The sequence below is a fragment of the Somniosus microcephalus genome, chromosome 29, assembly GCF_052327205.1.
Source record: "Somniosus microcephalus isolate GS21.2 chromosome 29, FLI_Smic_1.0, whole genome shotgun sequence".
Taxonomy (NCBI): domain Eukaryota; kingdom Metazoa; phylum Chordata; class Chondrichthyes; order Squaliformes; family Somniosidae; genus Somniosus; species Somniosus microcephalus.
Window position 1 is genome coordinate 36,165,433 of NC_141015.1, and position 24,423 is coordinate 36,189,855.

Below are 24,423 nucleotides of genomic sequence, written 5' to 3' on the forward strand. Positions count from 1 at the left end.
GTACAGGTCCCTGGGGGACACCACTTGTCATATTTTTGTTTTTTAATGCAAAAAGAGAAAAAAAATTAAACAATTACGTTCTGAAATACTGCCCGTTTCCGCAGGCTCACGGAAGATTTTCCCTTTGCGATTATGCAAACGAGCTTGAGCGGAAACCTGAACCGTAACTTCACTTCGGAAAAAAACAGCGCAATTTGCGCCCGGATTGCCGACTGCCCCCAAAACGGAAACTCTAGGCCGAGCTAGTCACTAATAAATCCACTGAAGAACTGAGGGGGGAGAAACTTCTTTACCCAGAGAGTGGTGAGAATGTGGAACTCGCTGCCCCAGCGAGTGGCTGAGGCAAATAGCAGAGATGCCTTGAAGGGGAAGTTGGAGAAACACATGAGGGAGAAGGGAATAGAAGGTTATGTTGATAGGGTTGGATGAAGAAGGGTGTGAAGAGGCTCGTGTGGAGCATAAACAACAGTATCGACCTGATGGGCCGAATGGCCTTTCTCTGCGCTGTACATCACACTTTAGGAAGGATGTGAAGGCCTTCGAGAAGGCACAGGAAAGATTTACGAGAATGATTCCAGGGATGAGGGACTTCAGTTATGTGGATAGACTGGAGAAGCTGGGGTTGTTCTCCTTGGAGCAGAAAAGGTTAAGAGGAGATTTGATAGAGGTGTTCAAAATCATGAGGGGTCTGGACAGAGTAGATAGAGGGAAACTGTTCCCATTGGCAGAGGGGTCGAGAACCAGAGGACAGAGATTTAAGGTGATTGGCAGAAGAACCAAAGGCGACATGAAAAAAAAAAATTTTACACAGCGAGTGGTTAGGATCTGGAATGCACTGCCTGAAAGGGTGGTGGAGGCAGATTCAATCGTGGCTTTCAAAAGGTCGGATTTAATCGTGGCTTTCAAAAGGGAATTGGATAAGTATCTGAAGGAAAAAAATTTGCAGAGCTACGGGGAAAGGGTGGGGGAGTGGGACTAACTGAGAGTCGGCACGGGCTCGACGGGCTGAATGGCCTTTTTCCGTGCTGGAACCATTCTATGATTCTGAGAAATGCTCTGTAATTCTATGAATAATTGCAGGCATTGGCAATCTCTTACCTGTATCTCCCCAACCAGTGATGTAACAGGTTTGCTTGTTTATTCTAATCCTTTCCTTTCTGCCTGGTAAACAGACTGGTGTTGCATACTGATTAAACGTCACACAATGTTCCTCTCTGCCTTTCATTCTGACCAGTGCTATATCATTATCACTGCTGTTTGGCTTGTAGTTCTTGTGCATGACGATCCTTTCCACGGGAATTTCTCGCTCATATTCATCCTCCACGGCCGTGTGATAATCTCCAACCCGAATAAAGTAACGTCTTGTGTTGTTGCCAAACCTGAAAAGTTCAACAGCCCTGTGAAAAACAAACTCCTTTTTGAAATATAGGTTTTATAATGTAAGGGTTTCCCCCTTTTCCATTTTAGGTTCTTCTATAGTACCAGGAAAGGAAAGGCCAAGACATTCTCGGTTAGAGGATTCTCCACAGCTGCCCTTAGTGGCTCGGTGGGCAGCACACTCGCCTCTGAGTCAGAAGGTTGTGGGTTCATAGCCCCACTCCAGGGACTTGAGCACAAAAATCTAGGCTGCTGCTGAGGGAGTGCTGCACTGTCGGAGGGGCCGTCTTTCGGATGAGACGTTAAACCGAGGCCCCGTCTGCTCTCTCGGGTGGACGTAAAAGATCCCACAGCCACTATTTCAAAGAAGAGCAGGGGAGTTCGCCCTGACATCCAGGGCAAATATTTATCCAGCAACCAACATTGCTAAAAAACAGATTACAGGTATTTGGTCATTATCACATTGCTGTTTGTGGGAGCTTGCTGTGCGCAAATTGGCTGCCGCGTTTCCTGCATTACAACAATGACTACACTTCAAAAGTGCTTCATTGGCTGTAAAGTGCTTTGGGACGTCCTGAGGTTGTGAAAGGCGCTCTAGAAATGCAAGTCTTTATTTCTCATCCCTTACTCTTTGTTAAATAGAATTGTACTTCGGAGGAGTCCAACTGGTGCTGACAGTTCTATTTTCCCTAAGATGGACTCCTCCGTTGTTGGACATCTTCATCCTTGTCCAAAGCACGCAAAATGGCTGAATTGAAGACAAGGAAATTTGAATGTCAGATTTTTTAAAAATATAACTTATAGCCAGAGTATCAAATCCTACCATATTCTCTCGTCCCCTGGTCACCCGAGCCCATGCAGCAAAGGAGATAATTGGGCAAATATCTCCTGGGCTTCCACCATTGCTTCTACTGGGAGACATAAATCTTCCTTATGACTTGGCGGGAATGCTGTTGAGATCCACAAGATGGGAATGTGTTTGAGGCTCAGGACCCGATCCTTGGCCACAGCACAATATGTTGGGACGTCCTGAGGTTGTGAAAGGCGCTATAGAAATGCAACAATATGTTGGCCTCTGCACCATAAATATCTGAATATCAGTAAAACAAAATCTCTTCACAGCAACGTGGAACTGATGCGCTCCAGTCACCCAATCCTACCGTTACGTCCCGAAATCAATTTCTTTCCGCTGCCGTAAAAACACAGTCGATGCCGTTTTGGGAACGAACACAGCTAAATCTTCCCCTTCCTAGATTTCAGTCTTGATATCTTTGATGCACAAGGTTCGGCTGGTCTCTCTATTGTATGAAATAGCTATTCGATCCCAGAATGGGGTTTTAAGTCTTGAGGAACAGAGAAGTGCCTTTTGATCTTATCAATGTGTAAACATCTGAGCAAGAATTTTCTGTATAATCTATTTCCGTGAGGATGCAGTATGACCCTCGAATCGATGCATTGAACTGGTTGGCACTTGCTGTGGGTTTGCAATGTTTCTGGGCTGTTTCAGTTCAACCTTATTTCAGTCCAGTGGTGTTCTTGGAGGCTCCATATCTCACGGCTCAAGCCGATCATGAAGTCCGTGATCTTGCTATTTATTTCACTGAATTGTTTACAGAGGCGACATGAGGAATAGCTTTTTCACACAACGAGTGGTTAGGATTTGGAATGCACTGCCTGATAGGGCGGTGGAAACAGATTTAATAGTAGCCTTCGAAAGGGAATTGGATAAATACTTGGAGGAGAAAGAATTGCAGGGATATGGGGAAAGAGCGGGGGAGTGGGACTAACTCGATTGCTCTTCGAAAGAGCCGGCACAGACTTGATGGGCCGAATGGCCTCCTTTCTGTGCTGTACCATTCTATGATTCTATGAAATAAACTGAAGAAATGTGGCCGGGGAACGGATGGCAGGAATATCAGCGAGGTCAGATAACAAGCACAAAAGACAATGGCCGAGGCCGGGACACGGAAGTGATGAGGGAGTCGTAAAATGCAAGACAACATGGAGCCAGAAAGCCATCAAATGTTCTTAAAAAAACATAACAAGACCTTTAGAACAGAGATAAGGAGGACAATGACCTCATGAGACTGGGAGGGGGCTGTCAGAGGCAGCCTCTCCCTTGTAATTGGACAACAGGATGGTTAAAAATGATTGACACCAGGCAATCACCAGCCCATCGAAATAAAGTATAAAAATAGGAGACCGAGAGAGGAAATAGTCAGACTGCGAGGGGTGAAGGCATCCTCAAGGTGGAAATCAATGCTGGCTTATGCCTAACACCTGGATCAAGTTTAGCCTCTGAGGTGGATCCGTGCTGGTTCATAACCTAACACCTCCAAGAGCTCGAGGGACGAACTAACAGAAGTGACTGCAGGCTGACCCGAGACCTCCCTGCTGTTTCATCGGGCATCTAACCGTCTGTCTGTCCGGTCATGGCATTCTGCTTCGGGAGTCGTAGATCGCTCTCTATTGTCACGGGTTGTATGTCTATTATACTTATCTTAACCACATGTAATATCTGATTATGCTTTGACCTGTAGCTCTTTAATAAAATACCTTAAAACTCCTAAGACCCTTTGGGTAATCTGTGTGTGACCTGTGAACCAAATCTTACACTATCCATTCTCTACATCATTATGTTTCCCACTATCTTTACACCAGTCTCCCTTCACACCACGCTGCTTCAATGTTTCGCTGCTTGCTTCCACTGGGGGTTGAGGGGGGAGGGGGGCGGAGTCCAGGACAAGGGGACATAACCTTAAAATCAGAGCCAAGCCATTCAGGAGAGGTGTGGAACATTCTCCCACAAAAAGCAGTAGATGCTAACTCAATTAATTAATAATCTTAAATCGGAGATCGATTGATTTTTGCGAGCCCAAGGGTATAAAGGGACATGGAGCCAAGGCAAGTGGATGGAGTTAGGTCACAGCCAACGTTCCCACTAAGCCAGGCAGCTGTCTGGAGGTCCCACGCAGGCCACTCACTGCCTTTTCAATGGGAGAAATCGCGCATACGCAAAATTTGGAATGGGTCCCGCAGCCCGTTAAAGGGACCGCGCACCCAAAGAAAAATTAGGGGGAACGTTGGTCACAGATCAGCCATGAACTCATTGAATGGCGGAATGGGCTTGAGGGGCTGAATGGCCTCCTCCTGTTCCTATGTCTCCCTCAGGCTCTGGATGACCTCACCTGGAACCCCACGAGTAGCTGTTCCTCCATTTTCTTCCCCGCTTTTGTTCCCTGTGTACATGACAACTCACAAGAGCATGCCGACCATCCCCCTCCGGTGCATGAGGCTGATTGCTACTGAGTGCTTGACAAATGTCGCTGTCCGTCACCACAGGAACACGGGCAAAGGAAAAGATCAGCCTGCAATCAGGCATGGGAAACAGCATTAGGAAGTGAGAGCTGATTTCATTGTAAACTCCTAGCTTCCAGGCCAAGTATGGAAGACTGTCTATTGGATTATCATAGTACTTTCTACTGCGTGTGTTCGACCCAAGGGTGCTGATGCCAATTGTGGCAACCCCTATTGCCATCCAAGACTTCTGCTGACACAGCCAGACCAAAGATTTCCTCCCGGTTTGGCAACGCCTCGATTTAAAAATTCTCACCCTTGTTTTCAAATTCCTCCAGGGCCTCCCCCCCTCCCTATCTCTGTAACCTCCTCCAGCCCCTACAACTCTCCCAATCTCTGTAACCTCCTCCAGCCCCTACAACTCTCCCAATCTCTGTAACCTCCTCCAGCCCCTACAACTCTCCCAATCTCTGTAACCTCCTCCAGCCCCTACAACTCTCCCAATCTCTGTAACCTCCTCCAGCCCCCTACAACTCTCCCTATCTCTGTAACCTCCTCCAGCCCCTACAAACCTCCCTATCTCTGTAACCTCCTCCAGCCCCTACAAACCTCCCTATCTCTGTAACCTCCTCCAGCCCCTACAAACCTCCCGATCTCTGTAACCTCCACCAGCCGCTACAAACCTCCCGATCTCTGTAACCTCCTCCAGCCCCTACAACTCTCCCGATCTCTGTAACCTCCTCCAGCCCCTACAAACCTCCCTATCTCTGTAACCTCCTCCAGCCCCTACAAACCTCCCTATCTCTGTATCCTCCTCCAGCCCCTACAACCCTCCCTATCTCTGTAACCTCCTCCAGCCCCTACAACCCTCCCTATCTCTGTAACCTCCTCCAGCCCCTACAACCCTCCCTATATCTGTAACCTCCTCCAGTCCCCTACAACCCTCCCTATCTCTGTAACCTCCTCCAGCCCCTACAACCCTCCCTATCTCTGTAACCTCCTCCAGTCCCTTACAACCCTCCCTATCTCTGTAACCTCCTCCAGCCCCTACAACCCTCCCCATCTCTGTAACCTCCTCCAGCCCCTAAAACCCTCCCTATCTCTGTAACCTCCTCCAGCCCCTACAACCCTCCCGATCTCTGTAACCTCCTCCAGCCCCCTACAACCCTCCCCATCTCTGTAACCTCCTCCAGCCCCTAAAACCCTCCCTATCTCTGTAACCTCCTCCAGCCCCTACAACCCTCCCGATCTCTGTAACCTCCTCCAGCCCCCTACAACCCTCCCCATCTCTGTAACCTCCTCCAGCCCCTACAAACCTCCCTATCTCTGTAACCTCCTCCAGCCCCTACAACCCTCCCGATCTCTGTAACCTCCTCCAGCCCCTACAACCCTCCCGATCTCTGTAACCTCCTCCAGCCCCCTACAACCCTCCCTATATCTGTAACCTCCTCCAGTCCCCTACAACCCTCCCTATCTCTGTAACCTCCTCCAGCCCCTACAACCCTCCTTATCTCTGTAACCTCCTCCAGCCCCTACAAACCTCCCTATCTCTGTAACCTCCTCCAGCCCCTACAACCCTCCCGATCTCTGTAACCTCCTCCAGCCCCTACAACCCTCCCGATCTCTGTAACCTCCTCCAGCCCCTACAACCCTCCCGATCTCTGTAACCTCCTCCAGCCCCCTACAACCCTCCGAGATCTCTGCGCTCCTCTAATTCTGGCCTCTTGCGCAACCCCTCCGATTTTCATCGCTCCACCATTGGCGGTCTTGCTTTTAGCTGCCTGGGCCCTAAACTCTGGAATTCCCTCCCTAAACCTCTCCGCCTCTCTATCTCTCTCGCCTCCTTTAAGACGCTTCTTAAAACCTCCCTCTTTTGATGTTTGATAACGTTCCTGTGAAGCGCCTTAAGACGTTTTACTATGTTAAAGGCGCTATTTAAAAAAAACTTGTTCATGGGATGTGGGCGTCGCTGGCAAGGCCAGCATTTATTGCCCTATATAAATGCAAGATGTTGTTGTTGTTCATTGCTGTTCATCTCAACTGGAAGGTCTTGAAGAAGAAGGTGGTTTTTGGAGAGAAAGGAGGAGAAAAAAGAAAATGAGAGATAAGGATTGTCACTAACCAACCAAGAAAATGACTATAAAGATAGACTCCAAGGACCTGAATCAGCACATGATACACTAGGTGATCTTGGCCTTTATAATAATTTCATTTATATTATTAACAGTGGAAGAATATTAGTGCTACCTGACATGAATCAGTCATTCATGAAAGACAGACTTATGAAATAATACTGAGCGGCCTGCGGGTGGCGCTGTCCAGGGAGAGTATAAATAGTCGGGCATGGGCCCAGCTTGCGCAGAACCTTCTTAACAGGAACTAGTGAAGGACACAACTAGACCTCCATGTTGTAAAAGCTTTGTTTAATGCTTAGACTAAGTGCCTAGTAGTTTTCTTACGTCACTACCTATGTTTCCAGCTGAACGAGGAAGGAAACATAAGAATTAGGAGCAGGAGTCGGCCATTCGTCCCCTCGAGCCATTCAATAAGATCACGGCTGATCTTCTACCTCAACTCCACCTTCCCACCCGATCCCCATATCCCTTAGTATCCAAAAATCTATCGATCTCTGTCTTGAATATACTCAACGAACTTTGCCAAGGATGTAATGCAATCTTCGAAGCTGAATTTTCCCACTGTATGATGTTAAGTTCAAAGCCCCAGTGCTGTGATATTCTAATACTAAATTTATTACTTTTGTTATGATGATTTTAGATTCTATTCACTTGTGCTAAGGATCATCCGGTCTTGGGGCTGGATTATAATCACTGGGGTCGGGCGTTACGTCGGTGATAGTTGTTGTGTTGTAGTTGGGCTTGTAGAAGATTGAGTGCTGTATCAATTCCTGCGCTGAGCCAAGTGTGCCCAGAGTTAATAAATCTTGAATTGCATTATGGTCACGTTAACCGCTGGCTGTGATAGTTCCTTTGAGCTGGTTTATGTTGGATGAGTTCAGAGCCACTCACAGTGTTATAATGAAATATCCATGGTAGGAACCGGAGAAGTAGCTGGCATTTACGAGAATGGTTCCAGGGATGAGGGACTTTAGTTACTTGGATAGACTGGTAGAAGCTGGGGTTGTTCTCCTTGGAGCAGAGAAAGGTTGAGAGGAGATTTGATAGAGATGTTCAAAATCATGAGGGGTCTGGACAGAGTAGAGAGAGAGAAACTGTTCCCATTGGCGGAAGGGTCGAGAACCAAAGGACACAGATTGACGGCGATTGGCAGAAGAACCATAGGCGACATGAGGAAAAACTTTTTTACGCAGCGAGTGGTTATGATCTGGAATGCACTGCCTGAAAGGGTGATGGAGGCAGACTCAATCGTGGCTTTCAAAAGGGCAGATTTAATCACGGCTTTCAAAAGGGAATTGGATAAGTATCTGCAGGAAAAACATTTGCAGGGCTACGGGGAAAGGGCGGGGGAGTGGGACTAGCTGAAGTGCTCTTGCAGAGAGCAGGCACGGGCTCGACGGGCCAAATGGCCTCCTTCTGTGCTGTAACCATTCTATGATTCTATGTCGAAGTATGGCTCATGGGTGCCAGGTGTCTCCAGTTACCGCAACCAAGTGGCCATGCTTCACACACAATTGCATACAGAAATGTTTGGTGTTTGTGCACTGTTATTTGCACAGTGTAATTCCAAGGTCGCTGTGCAGGTAACCAGTGGGGGCTAAAAATCAGCAGTGAGTTTTAGTATCCATATAATTAGAAAGAAACACTTGCATTTCTATAGCGCCTTTCACGACCTCAGGACATCCCAAAGCGCTTTACAGCCAATGAAGTACTTTAGAAGTGCAGTCTCTGTTGTAATGTAGGAAACACAGCAGCCAATTTGCGCACAGCAAGCTCCCACAAACAGCAATGTGATAATGACCAGATAATCTGTTTTAGTGATGTTGGTTGAGGGATAAATGTTGGCCCCAGGACACCGGGGATAACTCCCCTGCTCTTCTTCGAAATAGTGGCCGTGGGATCTTTTACGTCCACCTGAGGGGGCAGGCGGGGCCTCGATTTAACGTTTCATCTGAAAGACGGCACCTCAGACAGTGCAGCGCTCCCTCAGCACTGCACTGGAGTGCCAGCCTAGATTTTGTGGTTAAGTCCCTGGAGTGGGTCTTGAACCTTCGGACTCAGAGGCGAGGGTGCCACCCACTGAGCCACAGCTGACACTCAGAAGACTCCAACCCCAGCACAGTCAAGCATGCACTAAGTTCCACACGGTTACTTCACCGCTCTGAAGTCTGCAGCGGAGTCAATGCGTTCTCTGCTGACGTCGGGGAAAGTGTGAGTACCACTCCCATGCAAAGACAAAAATTAAACCTCAGCCACGCTAATAAACCTAAATGCAATGAAAAAACAGGACCAAAACTGCATTTTGAACGAAAACAAAAGGACTATTTTCCCCCTCACAAACCTTTTGAAGCAGTGAGCTGCCGTCAGCACCCAGCAGTTGCTGATTAATGTGGCTCCACACAACAAGCGGCTCTCTCGGTAAAACGTCTTGAGCCTTAGCGAGGCTTGCCACGGCCATCCACCTCTGGAAACATAGGCCAGAAATATCTTTACCGCAAAACACTTAAAAACACCTCCGTGCAGTGATGGCATGGACATGAATCTTGTCATTCATGTGGAAATGACTTATGAAATAATACTGGGCGGGCCTGCTGGTGGCGCTGTCCAGGGAGTATAAATACTCGGGCATGGGCCCAGCTTGCTCAGGACATTCTTTAACAGGAACTACACTAGTGAAGGACACAACTAGACCTCCATGTTGTAAAACAGTTGATTAAAGCTTTGTTTAATGCTTAGACCAGGTGCCTAGTAGTTTTCTTACGTCAGGCATGAAAAGAATTAACCAGAGGAGAGAAAGAGTAAACTAGACGTTTCGTTTTATATACGGGGGAAAGTTGCTTCCATTGGACCTGTTTGTGCATGGATATTTTCTCTGTTATAACGGGACCCTTGGCTTTATCAATAGAGTACAAAAGCAAGGAAGTTATGCTAAACCTTTATAAAACACAGGCTAGGCCCCAGCTGGAGTATTGCGTCCAATTCTGGGCACCGCGCTTTAGGAAGGATGTCAAGGCCTTGGAGAGGGTGTCGAGGAGGTTTACTAGAATGGTTCCAGGGATGTGGGACTTCAGTTATGTGGAGAGACTAGAGAAGCTGGGGTTGTTCTCCTTAGCGCAGAGGAGGTTAAGGGGAGATTAAAAAAATGAAAATAGGGTCGCAATCCTTTTATTATTTTGATAGAATTAACAAAGGAAAGCTTGGAATGACAAAAGGCCATTTGTCCCATCAAGCAAGCACCTTACAGTTCAATAATGACCACTTGAATCATGGGTTACCTCTGCCCCTCACCCCCAAGACCTCTGTAATCTCTTCCTAATTTCCGTGTGAATCAAACTCATCTACTAATAGCTCTATAAGCCCTAAATCCCTTTCTCCACAGAAGTTGATCCCGTTTATTTTTGAAGGGATCAAATGGCCCAGAATCAGCTACTTTTTTCTGTGAATCGGGTAGGAAGACGGAATAATCTTTGTAATTATTCATTTACCTTTATCAAAAGTAAGTGCCAAACTTGGCAACGCGTATACTTTTAAACGCAGCTGACCATTGGATGACATTTTCTCCACCAGTTTCCCAGCGGAGAGCAAAATGTAGATTAAAATACCGTTTCCAATTCCTACCTGATAGACTTATTCCCACCAATAATCCGCTTTTTACGACGATTCATCAAACGCAGGCCACACACTGAAGGCAAAGAACCTAAACATCCCAAAAAATCCATTAACATTTAAGGTCACCACTGAATAAAACTCTTCAGCATCAAATCTATACCAAAGACAATCATGGACCTACTGTCATTTCATTATCAAAGGATACATCTTAAACAAGGGTTCAAAGTGGGATCTTAAACATGCCAGCTTTAAACGGTACTCTTGAAGGGATAGAGATGATTCAGAGTAGTGTAGCTTATCATGGTTTGTTTATAACTATAGGACAAATTTACTGACTACAAATAACCGGTTTATGTGTAGATTTAAACAAAAGATCATAGAAAACACCATCTACAAGGCACAAGTCAGGAGTGTGATGGAATACTCTCCACTTGCCTGGATGAGTGCAGCTCCAACAACACTCAAGAAGCTCGACACCATCCAGGACAAAGCAGCCCGCTTGATTGGCACCCCATCTACCACCTTAAACATTCACTCCCTCCACCACTGGCATACCGTGGCTGCAGTGTGTACCATCTACAAGATGCACTGCAGCAACTCGCCAAGGCTTCTTCGACAGCACCTCCCAAACCCGTGACCTCTACCACCTAGAAGGACAAGGGCAGCAGGCGCATGGGAACACCACCACCTCCAAGTCACACATCATTCTGACTTGGAAATATATCAGCCGTTCCTTCATCGTCGCTGGGTCAAAATCCTGGAACTCCCTCCCTAACAGCGCTGTGGGAGCACCTTCACCACACGGACTGCAGCGGTTCAAGAAGGCGGCTCACCACCACCTTCTCAAGGGCAACTAGGGATGGGCACTAAATGCTGGCCTCGCCAGCGACGCCCACATCCCGAGAATTAATTTTTTAAAAAGCAAGGGGAGAAAAATGTATTTCAGGCCACCAAGCCCTCACCTTAAATACTGTGCAATTAGGCATCCCTATAACCTCCAGCATCTTTCATAAGAATATACTCACCCAGTTCCTTTTTAAAATGAGTTATTTAAAATGGAATTATTGCCTTCTTAGGATCTACTACTCTTGTGCAAAAAATTAATTTCTTCCAGATTTCGATCCTGCTTGAGGTTTGTTCATTCCTAAATAACTTATGCCCAGAGTGACCGGGGTAAGGAATATTTGGATTAAAGATTATAAAAGCATTGCTTCTTCACAAGTAAAGAAAGTGAAGTTGGATTTTCCTGGCCGAGGGTTATTTTTTGTGGAAGATGTTATCCTGAGGCTAAATAAAAAGTTTGAAAGTCACCCTGTTTGCTAGTTTTAAAAAAACCCAGAAAATGCTGGATTTACATGGCAGGTCTGTCAGTATCTGTAAAGCGAAATAGCAGGATAATGTTTCAGGAATAAATCCATGTCACCACATTTAAAAAGCACTTGGATCTGCACTTGGGATGCTCTAACCTGCAGGGCTACGGACCAAGAGCTGGGAAGTGGGATTAGGCTGGATAGCTCTTTGTTGGCCGGCGCGGACATGGGCCGAAATGGCCTCCTTCCGTGCTGTAACTTTCTATGATTCTATGTAACCCAACCCTTTTTTTTAGATGGCAGTAACTCATACATAAGGATTACATTGGATATACAGCACAGAAACAGGCCATTCAGCCCAATGACTCCATGCCACCGTTTATGTTCCACTCGAGCCTCCTCCCATCTTTCCTCATCTAAATCTATCAGCGTAACCCTCTAATACCTTCTCCCTCATATGCTTATCCAGCCTCCCCTTAAATGCATCTATAATATTCACTTCAACCACTCCCCGCAGTAGCGAGTTCCACATTTTCGCCATTCTCTGGGTAAAGAAGGTTCTTCTAAATTCCCCATTTGATTTCCTAAGGGTCCGGATTCTGCGGCAGGAATAACGGCGAGGCTATCAGCGCTCACCGTTATTTATGGAGTAAATCGAACAGCAACTTCCAGCGTCCGCACACGCGCAGTTAAATGAGGAAATCACAAAGTTGCTGTCAGAACAGCAGCCCCGAAAACCTTTGTCTCAATCATTGCCAGAATTGCATCGGACAGTTTAGGTGGGCCTCCGCAGATTACCTGGCACTTCCTATGCAACAATCGCCTGGCATGTCACAAGACTTTGTAGATGGCTGTGAACAGCGCATGTAGTTGGCGCGCACAGACAGAAAAGAAGTGAGCCCAGGATTATGGGCACGGTAACTATTTTCAAACTCATCAAAAAGTATTGGGCAAAAATGTCCAGATGAGAGCTTAGCCCAGCCACTCTTCAGCTTTCATCACTACTCACCACCGCTGCTAAGCTCCTCTAGTGGATCCTCCTTGTAATCGCAGATGACGCCTGCATCCTCACTGTGCCAGCAGTTATGGATTCCAAAGCCCGGTGTGCCACACTCGTCCAGTGAATGCTCGTGGCCTGTACACTTCACATTGTCCAGGTGGATAGGTCCATGACCCTCCCCAAAATAGGCCATTGTTCTTGCTTTGGATTGGCCACTGTAAGGGGAAAAAAAGAAAAGCTTGCATTTCTATAGCGCCTTTCACGACCACCGGACGTCCCAAAGTGCTTTACAGCCAATGAAGTACTTTTTTGAAGTGTAGTCACTGTTGTAATGTGGGAAACGCGGCAGCCAATTTGCGCACAGCAAGCTCCCACAAACAGCAATGTGATAATGACCCGATAATCTGTTTTTGTTGTGTTGATTGAGGGATAAATATTGGCCAGGACACTGGGGATAACGCCCCTGCTCTTCTTCGAAATAGTGCCGTGGGATCTTTTACGCCCACCCGAGAGCGCAGACAGGGCCTCGGTTTAACGTCTCATCCGAAAGACTGCACCTCCGACAGTGCAGCACTCCACTGGAGTGTCAGCCTGGATTTTTGTGCTCAAATCCCTGGTGTGGGACTCGAACCCACAACCTTCTGACTCAGAGGCGAGGGTGCTACCCACTGAGCCACGGCTGACTTTCATTGGCAATCAGATTCCCACTTCTCTGTTTTCTCTACAAGAACATGGGGTGTTGTTGGGGGGGGGGGGGGGTGGCGGGAGATTTCTTCTGGTTGCTATGTATTGGCGACACCATAAACATAGAAGAAAGATTTCCTAGCTTCACTGTTACCAGTGAAAAGATTGAGTTTCGACTGAAATAGCGAACGTAGGAAATCTTCCCCTTTACTTTCTGACCTTGCTAGCACATAGTGATCAGAGGAATTTTTTATCTATGATTGCAAATTTCTCTGGTGGGGGTGTCCAGAACAAGGGGGCATAACCTTAAAATTAGAGCTAGGCTGTTCAGGGCTGATGTTACGCAAGCGTATTAAGGGTTACGGAACCAAGGCGGGGAGATGGAGTTAAGATACAGATCAGCCAGGATCTAACTGAATGGTAGAACAGGCTCGAGGGGCTGAGTGGCCTACGCAAGACTTTTTATATGCACAATAGACTATTTAACCATAATATCAGTTTAAACAAAGGAAGAAAACAATGGGGCTGTCTTTGTTTGAACAGAGGAGATTAAAAGGGTGATGTGACAGAGGTGTTTAACGTGATGAAGGGATGGGGCAGGGTAGATAGAAGATGTCACTGGGATTTTCCTTGGGGGAGGGGTAGGGTTTGTTGATCGGCTGTTACAGCATCAGCAGAGACCCTGGATAAACCACGCAAATAGGGTTTCCACCGGCTGATGTTATGGTGGCCAATCAGGAGAATCCCTCAGAAAAATTCCCAGCGGTTGAGAACGAGGGAAGGTAGATATCAAATTAGATGCAAGATATTTAGGACAAAGATCCGGATAAACCTTATTTTACACGGAGGGTTGTGAGGATCAGTTAGTGATTGAAACAGAGGCCGCGTCAACATTTAAGACTAAGTTTGATAGGTGGAGGAGGGGAGGCGGGGGGGGGGAGTAAAGGGCTCTGGGAACAGGGCATTCACCTGGGAGTAGGACGACTGCTCATGTGGAGGATAAACACCAACATGGACTGGTTGGGCCGAACGGCCTGTTTTCGTGTCGTAATTTCTATTTAATTCAAGGAGGGAGATTTTGGCCCGGATTTTGCAGTGGTAATGACAGTGAAACTGTCAGCATTCGCCGCCATTACCCGTCTGAAACTGACAGCAACTTCAGGATTGAGCGCGTGGGCGGAAATCCAGAAGTTGGGGGGTCATTCATTCACGGCTCCGCCACAGGTTGCGCTGTGAAACCCCCCAGAGCAGGAAGTCAATTGAAATCACACTGAAGGATTATCGCTCTTAAACCCCCCTGAAAAAGTTAAGCCTTGTTGGAATAGGTGTAACTGGGTTTTTAATGGTGTATTGACTGCTGAACAACTGTTCTGGTCCTGAAAGACTAATTTTATATTTGTGGAATGTCAAATTTTTCCATTAATGTGATTAAGAATTACATGGTTTTGAAAATAATATTTTTTTAAAGTTTGTTTATGATATTTCAGCTTATACCATAATCCTATGGGTATGTCCCAATCTTTATTTAGATCGCTGTAAAATCTACAAAAAGTAAATTATAATCTGTGCATTTTACTTCCTGGTTTGCTGTCTCTGAGAATTCTTCAATGTGATTGGCTGCTTAGCCGGCTGGACACTGGCGATTCGCTTGATTTGGCGCCAGGTTCAAAGTAATGTCGGGAGAGGTGAAATTCATGCCACAGAGATCGCTAAATCTTTGCAGGCGGCTTTCTTCAAGGCCAGCGGCGAGCGCCGTCACTTCGCCGCTGACCGCAAATTCCGGGCCTCTGTTTGTTCCCTGTTTGGCACCAGTTCATAGCCATGTTTACAGCTTGGCTACAAACAGCAAACGGAAGTAAAATTTACCCCATAGTTTTGTATAATCGAACCTGCAAAGGCCATCAGTGCGTTCAGAAACCCGACACTTTACACTCAGTCCATCGTAGAGATGAGGTGTTGAGGTAAGTTTCTCAACGGGAGCACAGGACCAGTGAGTCGGACGCAGAATTCAGCACATTTAACCCGCAATGCTAATTTTTATGATTGGAAACTCAGTAACTTGAAATGCATTTCTCCAGGTCCATCTGTTATAAAGTGGCCCAGAAATTGCTGAGGAAAATAACGGCGAGTGTAACGCGCCCGTCATTATCAGTGCGTTAACTTGCGGCGAGGTAGAGGTACGGCGTGCGTTGCGGATCGCCACAAATTGCTGGACGATTCGCGCCGCTGCGCCGTGAGGCTTGCGAAAACCGTCAGCTCGCCCTCAACCTCCCCGCCAGTTTCAGGAAATTGCTGGACTTGTGCCGCAAATACAAATGAATCTCGCTGCAAACACTGAGGGCTGGTTTTTCACGGCACGAGGGCCCTGTTATTGACGAGAGTTAAGGCCCTGACATGAAACTCAGCCTTGGAAACCCAGACAGGGAACAACTGGAACCGTGGAGTCTCACTCCAGCAGGTAGTAAATTGTTACTGGAGGTTATTAAAAATTAAACATTTTAATTTTTACATCCCCTCCCCGAGTTTAGGTATATGGAATTAGGTCGCAGATCAGCCAGGATCTCAGTGAATGGCAGAAAACACTTGAGGGGCTAAATGGCCGACTCCTGTTCCTATGTTTTCCTTTCTGTCCATTTTTTTTCTTGCTATCTCTTAATCCAATCTTTCTTTCACTCTCTTTATTTCTCTTTCTAGATCTAATTTGACTCAAATTCACCCGATTTCCTTCTCCGTCGCTTCTCTATCCTTACAGTTAATTGGTTAGGGAGATAGACCATTGGACCCGATGTTCACCGAGGTTCCCAGATGCCCCGTCGTCAATTCGCATCTCCAGCAATTTGTGCCACAAAATAACACGATCTGAAGGGGTGAGGGAAAAAAAATCCAACTCTCGCCACGAGATGCCTCGCTCAAGCAATTTCTGGGCCATTGTCTTAGCAGCAGAAACATACTTCAAATGCATTGTCAATATATTTCCTAGGCTTCTGAATTTTGCCATCATGTTAGTTATAGAGTCACAGAGTCATAACAGCACAGAAGGAGGCCACTCGGTCCATCGAGTCCGTGCCAGCTCTTTGCAGAGCAATCCAGTCAGTCCCATTCCCCCGCTCTATCCCCGTAGCCCTGCAAATTTATTTCCCTCAAGTGCCTATCCAGTCTCCCCTTGAAAACATTGAGGGCTCGATTTTCAGTGGGCCGTGGAGTCAGGATTGGAGGCGTGCGGGGGGTTAAATTCCCAAAATCGGGGGGTCCCGACGCCATCCCGCCCCCAACCCGCCTCCATGCCAGTTTCAAAGGAGGCGGGTACCCGCCCCGCACTGGGACCCGCCTCCCCGAGGCGGGAAGGGATTAGTGCCAATTAACTGCCCGTTAACAGGTAGTTAACAGGCAGTTTTTAGCTTAATCTCTATTTTTAAGCTTGAACTGGGAATCCCGACGGCTCCAAACCACGCCAAGTTAGAGTCGTCGGGCTTGGAGGGGTCGAGATGTCGGTGTTCAGGTGAGTGATGTGTGCATGAGTGCAAAGGTTTGGTGTGTCTAAAGTGATTAAAGAAGTGTAAATGATCTTTTCTTACCTTTTCAGCCTTCCTTCCTTTAGGTTCCGGGAGTCCCTCATCTCACCGGCACAGAAAGCAGAATGGCCGCGAACTGTCAAAAGTGACAGTCTTCAGCTTTCTGTGCAGGAGAGATTTCTAACTGAGTCTATGGAGAAGGACTCATGTTAGAAGTAAGACTGTCAGTGTTTGACAGCTTCAAACAGCTGTGAAACGCTGATATTTCATCTGTCAAAACGTCTTGACAGATGAAATTTCAGTCTGTGACATCACCTGTTGCCGGGTGGCCCTTAATTGGCCTGCTGTGCCCGCTGGGCGGGCTCAACAAGGTCAATCAAGTTAAAATCATGTGGATTGGCCGCATCTCGATGGAGGCGGGACTACAACCCCGAAAGTTGTAGTCCCGCCTCCAACCCGACTCCTGAATGAAAATCCAGCCGAGTGTCTCCGCTTCCACCACTTCCGTCGGCAGCGAGTTCCAGGTCCTCACCACTCGCTGCGTATCCCCCCTGTATCTCTTGCCCAAAACCTTACATCTGTGTCCCGTAGTCCTTGTACCACCAACTAGTGGGAATGCCTTTGATTCTTTAAGTATTTGGAAAGCTGATCGGCTGCTTTAAGGTAGTCACACAGCCCGGCTCACCTGTAACCCAATTGCCTGCAGACGACTCTCGCATCTCTGTCTGTCCATCCATCATCGCAGACGCTTCCCCACTCTCCATCAAGGTACACCTCCACACGCCCCTCCTTGCTGTTCTCTCCATCCACAAGCCGGACGACTGGCCCTGCAATCACCGCGTAACCAGTCACGTTAAGAAGCACTGCTGTGAAGTACAGGAGGAAAACTACCCGCCGGTGTGGAGGAGCTCCAGATTCGGAGTCCTTAATAACCCACGCGGCAACTGACCATTTTTTTTTTCAGGGCATCTCTGATTGTTCATTGTGACTCTGCTCCTGTTTTTGTAATCCCGACCTGTCTTCCCTTCTTCTCCCCCATCCCCAAATATTTCCCAGTCTTGTTCCTCCCACCCATCTGTCCAAATGTTATGCTGTCAATCGTGTAAAGAAAAAACTCAGATTTATGTAGCTTATATAACAGCTTATATCTGGCTACATTGTGTTTATATAGTGCCTTGTCACATCCACGGGCCGTCCCAAAGTGCTTCACAACCAATGTATTACTCTTGCAGTGCAGTGGACGTAAAAGATCCCATGGCACTATGTCGAAGAGGAGCAGGGGAGTTCTCCCCGGTGTCCTGGCCAATATTTATCCCTCAACCAACATAACAAAAACAGATTATCTGGGCATTTTCACATTGCTGTTTGTGGGAGCTTGCTGTGCACAAATTGGCTGCCGCGTTTCCCACATTACAACAGTGACTGCACTTCAAGAAAGTACTTCATTGGCTGTAAAGCGCTTTGGGACGTCCGGTGGTCGTGAAAGGTGCTATAGAAATGCAAGTCTTCTTCTTCTTCTTCAGTCACTGTCAAGGAGAGAGCAGCCAATGTGCGCACAACAAGAATAGCAACTTGCATTTATATAGTGCCTTTAACGTAGTAAAACGTCCCAAGGCGCTGCACAGGAGCGATTATCAAACAAAATCTGACAACAAGTCACATAAGGCGATATTAAGGCAGATGAAAGAGGTAGGTTTTAAAGAGTGTCTTAAAGGAGGAAAGAGAGGCGGAGAGGTTTAGGGAGGGAATTTCAGAGCTTAGAGCCTTGGCAGCTTAAGGCACGGCCACCAATGGTGGAGCGATGAAAATTGGGGATGCTCAAGGGGCCAGAATTGGAGGAGCGCAGAGATCCCAGGGGGTTGTGGGGCCGGAGGAGATGATAGACACGGCAAAGTATCACAAATTAAATGAACGGCCAGTTTTTGGTCGAGAGTTGAATGTTGGCCAGGACACCCAGAGAACTCCCAGCTCTGCTTTGAAGAGTGCCACGGGTTTTTTTATGTCCACCTGAACAAGACCTTGGCTTATCTGAAAGCTGGCACCCAACGGACAATGCGGTGAAGAGAATGTTTGGTGGGGGGGGGGTCGGAGGGGGGGAGGCGGGGGAAAATCAGGAAATTCCTGCAGACCGAGGTGGGGAGTGACATAAATCAACTGAGCGGCCTGCGGGTGGCGCTGTCCAGGGAGAGTATAAATACTTGGGCACGGGCCCAGCTTGCGCAGGACATTCTTAAGAGGAACTAGTGAAGGACACAACTGGATCTCCATGTTGTAAAACAGTTGATTAAAGCTTTGTTTAACGCTTAGACCAAGTGCCTAGTAGTTTTCTTACGTCAGGGAGTTTTGTACTGCTATCCGTGAGTTGTTTTTTTAATAATGCCACAGTCCTAGGATGTTAAATTTCAGGGGAAAACTATGACTTACGTTACCACATATGGAAGATTTGTAACTCTTCAGCTTTTCAGGTCCAGGTCTGCAAGGAGCACTCAGATAGTGCAGCTGGACAGAGCTGGCAGCACAGTTGTAGCGGGTGAACACTGAAAGCTGACAGCTAATCATTCATTGGTCGAGCAGTACACCGATAGAGGACAGGAGCTGGGCGAGAAAACAAAACCACTGGGAATTTTTCTATTTTCCCCCCAAAAAAATCACACACTTGGTGCGGGGGAATGAAACTATCCCAGCAAGTGCTGAAAATCATGGCTCAGTGGGCAGCACTCTCGCCTCTGAGTCAGAAGGTTGTGGGTTCAAGTCCCACTCCAGAGACTTGAGCACAAAATTCTCAGCTGACACTCCCAGTGCAGTGCTGAGGGAGTGCCGCACTGTCGGAGGTGCTGTCTTTCGGATGAGACATTAAACCGAGGCCCCGTCTGCCCTATTGGGTGGACGTAAAAGATCCTATGGCATTATTTCGAAGAAGAGCAGGGGAGTTCTCCCCGGTGTCCTGGGGCCAATATTTGTCCCTCAATCAACATCACTAAAACAGATTATCTGGTCATTATCACATTGCTGTTTGTGGGAGCTTGCTGTGCGCAAATTGGCTGCCGCGTTTCCTACATCACAACAGTGACTACACTTCAAAAAGTACTTCATTGGCTACAAAGCGCTTTGGGATGTCCTGAGGTTGTGAAAGGCGCTATATAAATGCAAGTCTTTCTTTTCTTTCTAATTATGTTGGAAGCAGATTCAATAATAACTTTCAAGAGAATTGGATAGATACCTGAAGCAAAACAATTTACAGGTCTATGGGGAAAGAGCAGGGGGAGTGGGACTGATTGGATAACTCTACCAAGGAGCCAGCACGATGGGCCGAATGGCCTCCTTCTGTGCTGTATCATTCTATGAAATATTTTGGAGACGCTTCTGAGAATAGTGATAAGTCTGTATCTTTGTTCTCTCTTAAACAGACATTGCACCAGGATGTATGATTGAAATGTTTGGAAAGGGCAGGAATCTTAGGGTCGTGCCTTGCAACACAGTAAGGCACAGGTAATAGCACCCCTGACCACATTTATTTGCCCATGCTCGATTAAAGCTTTTCCAGCAATAGAATTGCATCGTATTTACAGTACAGAAACAGGCCATTCGGCCCGACTGGTCCGTGCCAGTGTTTATGCTCCACACGAGCCTCCTCCCGCCCCCTCTTCATCTCACCCCATCAGCATAACCTTCTATTCCTTTCTCCCTCATGTGTTTATCTGGCTTCCCCTTAAAAGAGTTGATTGGGAAACTGCATGCTGCTTACCTAAATTAGACTCGGTTAGTTTATCGGTCTCTTCCTGTGCACATATCACGCCCACATCCTCGTGATGCGAGCAGTCGTGCTGGCCCCAGTTACTCCGAGCACAGCCCAGAAGATCCAGTTCAGTCCCCGCACAGATCACGTCATCCAAGAATATGAAGCCAATTCCCTGTCCAAATTTAGCCTCCGGTGCCACAATTCCAGGGCCACTGGTCAAGAGTAAACACAAGTAACTGAGGCAGAAAGTACAATCTCCAAAAAGGCGGTGGGAGGAAATAGGTCAGCAGAGTTTGACTGCAGTCCACTCCCGCTACTTCAAAGTCATTTTATGTTGGAAAAAACATTCAAAATTATCCAGTACAAATTAAGCAACTTAAATAAGCAGGAACGTTTTATTTTTTTCGCATGACTTCAATTTAAATTAATTTGAATTGAGCAGCTTTGAATTAAAGAGGGCCAGACTGTAATTCCCTTAAAGGTACCACCTTGCAAAGGGAGTTGGCTGCTCTGTTCAAAAACAAGCCATTTCTCTAGAGCTCTGAGCAGTTCCACTGTATCTCTGTGATCTTAGTGACATCGTTTAGAATCAGTGTGAGAAAATAAAGCTTGCTGCCAATTGCGTTACTTGTGAAAATATCGGCAACATATCCGCTCCATAGTTAGATTTTATTTTTTCAGCATTTTTCTCCTCCCCTCATGGACTTTGCTTCTCCCATTTCCTCCCCTCCAAGGGCACTTATAGAATGGTAGAATAGTCCAGCACAGAAGGAGGCCATTCAGCCCATCGAGTCTGCGCCGGCTCTTTCGAAGAGCAATCCAGTCAGTCCCACTCTCCCGCTCTTTCCCCATAGCCCTGACATTTTTTCTCCTTCAAGTATTTATCCAATTCCCTTTTGAAGGCGGGTATCCACCACCCTATCAGGCAGTGCGTTCCAAATCCTAACCACTCGTCACGTAAGAAAGTTTTTCCTCCTGTCGCCTCTGGTTCTTTTGCCAATCACCTTAAATCTGTGCCCTCTGGTTATCGATCCTCGGAAACAGTTTCTCTTTATTTACCCTATCTAAACCCTTCATGATTTTGAACACCTCCATCAAATCTCCTCTTGGCCGTCTCTGCTCCAAGGAGAACAACCCCAGCTTCTCCAGTCTATCCACGTAACTGTAATCCCTCATCCCTGGAACCATTCATACATGGTTTCGGGTGGGGTGGAGAGTGTATATATTGTGATACACAAGGTATCACAATCGTGTGGGACCAGGCTGGATGGGCCAGAGGGTCTTTACCTGTCCGTTATTGTTCGTATTACCCTTTAGTGAAGGCGAGCAGGGTTTTCTGGAATCAGACAACGACAAACCCTTCTCTTCTTCTTAGGCAGTCCCTCGGAGCCGAGGATGACTTGCTTCCACACTAAAAATGAGTTCTCAGGTGACTGATGAGTCCAATGCGGGACCTACAGTCTCTGTCACAGGTGGGGCAGACGGTGGTTGAAGGGGTGGGTGGGTGGGGTTCTTGGGTTGACGTGCGCTCCTTCCGCTTGGCTTCTGCTTGCTCCCGGCGAAGAGACTCGAGGTGTTCGGCGCCTTCCCGGATGCTTCTCCTCCACTTTGTGCGGTCTTGGGCCAGGGATTCCCAGGTGTCGGTGGGGGGGTGGGGGGGGGGGCTGTTGCACTTTTTCAATGACAAACCAATTCTTCTTTCATTCGCAAGAAAATCTGATTTTTGTCTGACTCCCTCAATACCTCCTCTTTGGTGAAGGCGGCCCAGCAGCGCCTATATTTCCTAAGGAGACTGAAGGGATGTAACCTGTCACCCCTGATCCTCTCTAACTTTTACCGCTGCACAATAGAGAGCATCCTGACGAACTGTATCACAGTGTGGTATGGCAGCTGTAGCTACTATGAAAGCCCTGCAGCAGGTAGTCAAAACTGCCCAACGCATTACCGGCACCCGGCTACCGACCATAGAGAACATCTACCAGAAACGCTGTTTACGGAGGTCACTGACCATCATCAAAGACCCTACCCACCCCAGCCACAGTCTGTTCGCCCCCCTGCCATCTGGGAGACGCTACAGATGCATTCGCACCCGAACGACCAGATTTAGGAACAGCTTCTTTCCCAGGGCTGTCATCCTACTGAACTCTACAAATAAACTCTAAAGCCTGCACATCTGCCAATGCACTTTATTATGTTTATGTTTATGTATTACAAGCCAAATGAATGTTGAATGTTAAATGTCTTAATCAAAATGTACACTCTCGGGAGCTGCAAGCCTACATTTCGTTGTACTGCACTTGTGCACTAACAATGACAATAAAGTTGATTATTATTATTATTCAGGTCAGTTGGAAGAGTAAATGCAGAACTCTCAGGCTCCCAGCGGGGAACCACACACACACACACACAGAGTATTGGTTGAACAATGAGTGGTGTAGTCCTTTCTCCAACCTCACTTATCGCAAGCATGGCTTCCTGCTGAGGGCACTGAATCTACCCTAGCCATTCTTGCTTGCAAAAAAAACAAAAGTTTCATGTAGTATTCCACACCTGTGTGCGACAGGCCTAAAACATTCTAGTACATCCTGGGGCTTTCAATAGCTGTGAAAGAATATCCTTAAAATGGATTCAATAAAAACCAATAATAAAAATTGGCCATTAAGCATGTTTGACTGTTAATATTGATTGTTGCTAGACTGCAAGATTTAAGGTAATTGGCAAAAGAACCAGAGGGGAGGTGAGGAGAATTTATTTTATGCAGTGAGATGTTGTGATCTGGAATGCGCTGCCTGAAAGGGCGGTGGAAGCAGATTCAATAGTAACTTTCAAAAGGGAATTAGATAAATACTTGAAAAGGAAAATGTTCAGGGCTACGGGGAAAGAGCTGGGGGGAGTAGAACTCATTGGAGAGCTCTTTCAAAGAGGCATGATGGGTCGAATGGCCTCCTTCTGTGCTGCATCATTCTATGAAATAACGGATGTTGAGAAAGGATTTGAAATTACCTGAATCCAAGCTGTCTGCAGACAACCTGAGCATTCAGTTCAGTCCACTTGTCATCACACACTGTACCCCACTCTCCGTTGCGATAGAGCTCCAACCTTCCCTCACTGGGATCTCTGCCTCCAACCAGTCGTATGACACCATCTGCAGCAATCATCCATTGAACACACATTTGTATCATTGATTTTATACAGAAAGGGCAGAAATCAAGCGCTCTGGTGGAGAAGAGGAAGAATACTTGCATCTAGATAGCAACTCGTCATGCCCAAATATCTTAAAGCACTTCACACATTAATTACTTTTGAAGTGAAGGTCAATTTCTATGTAGGCAAACATGGCAGCTATTCTGGGCCAGCAATGTCCTACAAACATTAATGAGATGAATGACCAGCTATTGTGAGGTTTTTTGTGGTAGCATTGACTGAGGGTGGAATGTTGGTGTGGTAAGTGACATTCATGAAAGAAAGACTTATGAAATAATACTGAACGGCCTACGGGTGGCGCTATCCAGGGAAAGTATAAATACTCGGGCACGGGCCCAGCTTGCGCAGGACATTCTGAACAGGAACTAGTGAAGGACACAACTAGACCTCCATGTTGTAAAACAGTCGATTAAAGCTTTGTTTAACGCTTAGACCGAGTGCTTAGTAGTTTTCTTACGTCAGTAAGTATAAACCCAAAGGCCTTGGGCGGGGAAAGGATTAAAATAGTCACACTGTAAATGGCAGTTCTGATGAGGGGTCATCGACCTGAAACGTT

At 46.9% G+C, this 24,423-nt stretch overlaps 1 protein-coding gene across 1 annotated transcript in view; it reads right to left on the minus strand.

The window, feature by feature from the left end:
* The window catches only part of LOC147098639 (neurotrypsin-like), a 52,060-nt gene that overhangs the window by 7,628 nt on the left and 20,009 nt on the right, over nt 1-24,423 (minus strand). The window contains exons 8-14 of the mRNA XM_085970599.1: nt 23,667-23,808; nt 20,670-20,899; nt 17,610-17,751; nt 12,738-12,943; nt 10,428-10,506; nt 9,151-9,273; nt 1,099-1,379 (exon numbers count right to left, since the gene is read on the minus strand). Of these exons, the coding sequence (XP_085826725.1) occupies nt 1,099-1,379; nt 9,151-9,273; nt 10,428-10,506; nt 12,738-12,943; nt 17,610-17,751; nt 20,670-20,899; nt 23,667-23,808 (1,203 nt within the window). The remainder of the gene's footprint in view (nt 1-1,098; nt 1,380-9,150; nt 9,274-10,427; nt 10,507-12,737; nt 12,944-17,609; nt 17,752-20,669; nt 20,900-23,666; nt 23,809-24,423) is intronic.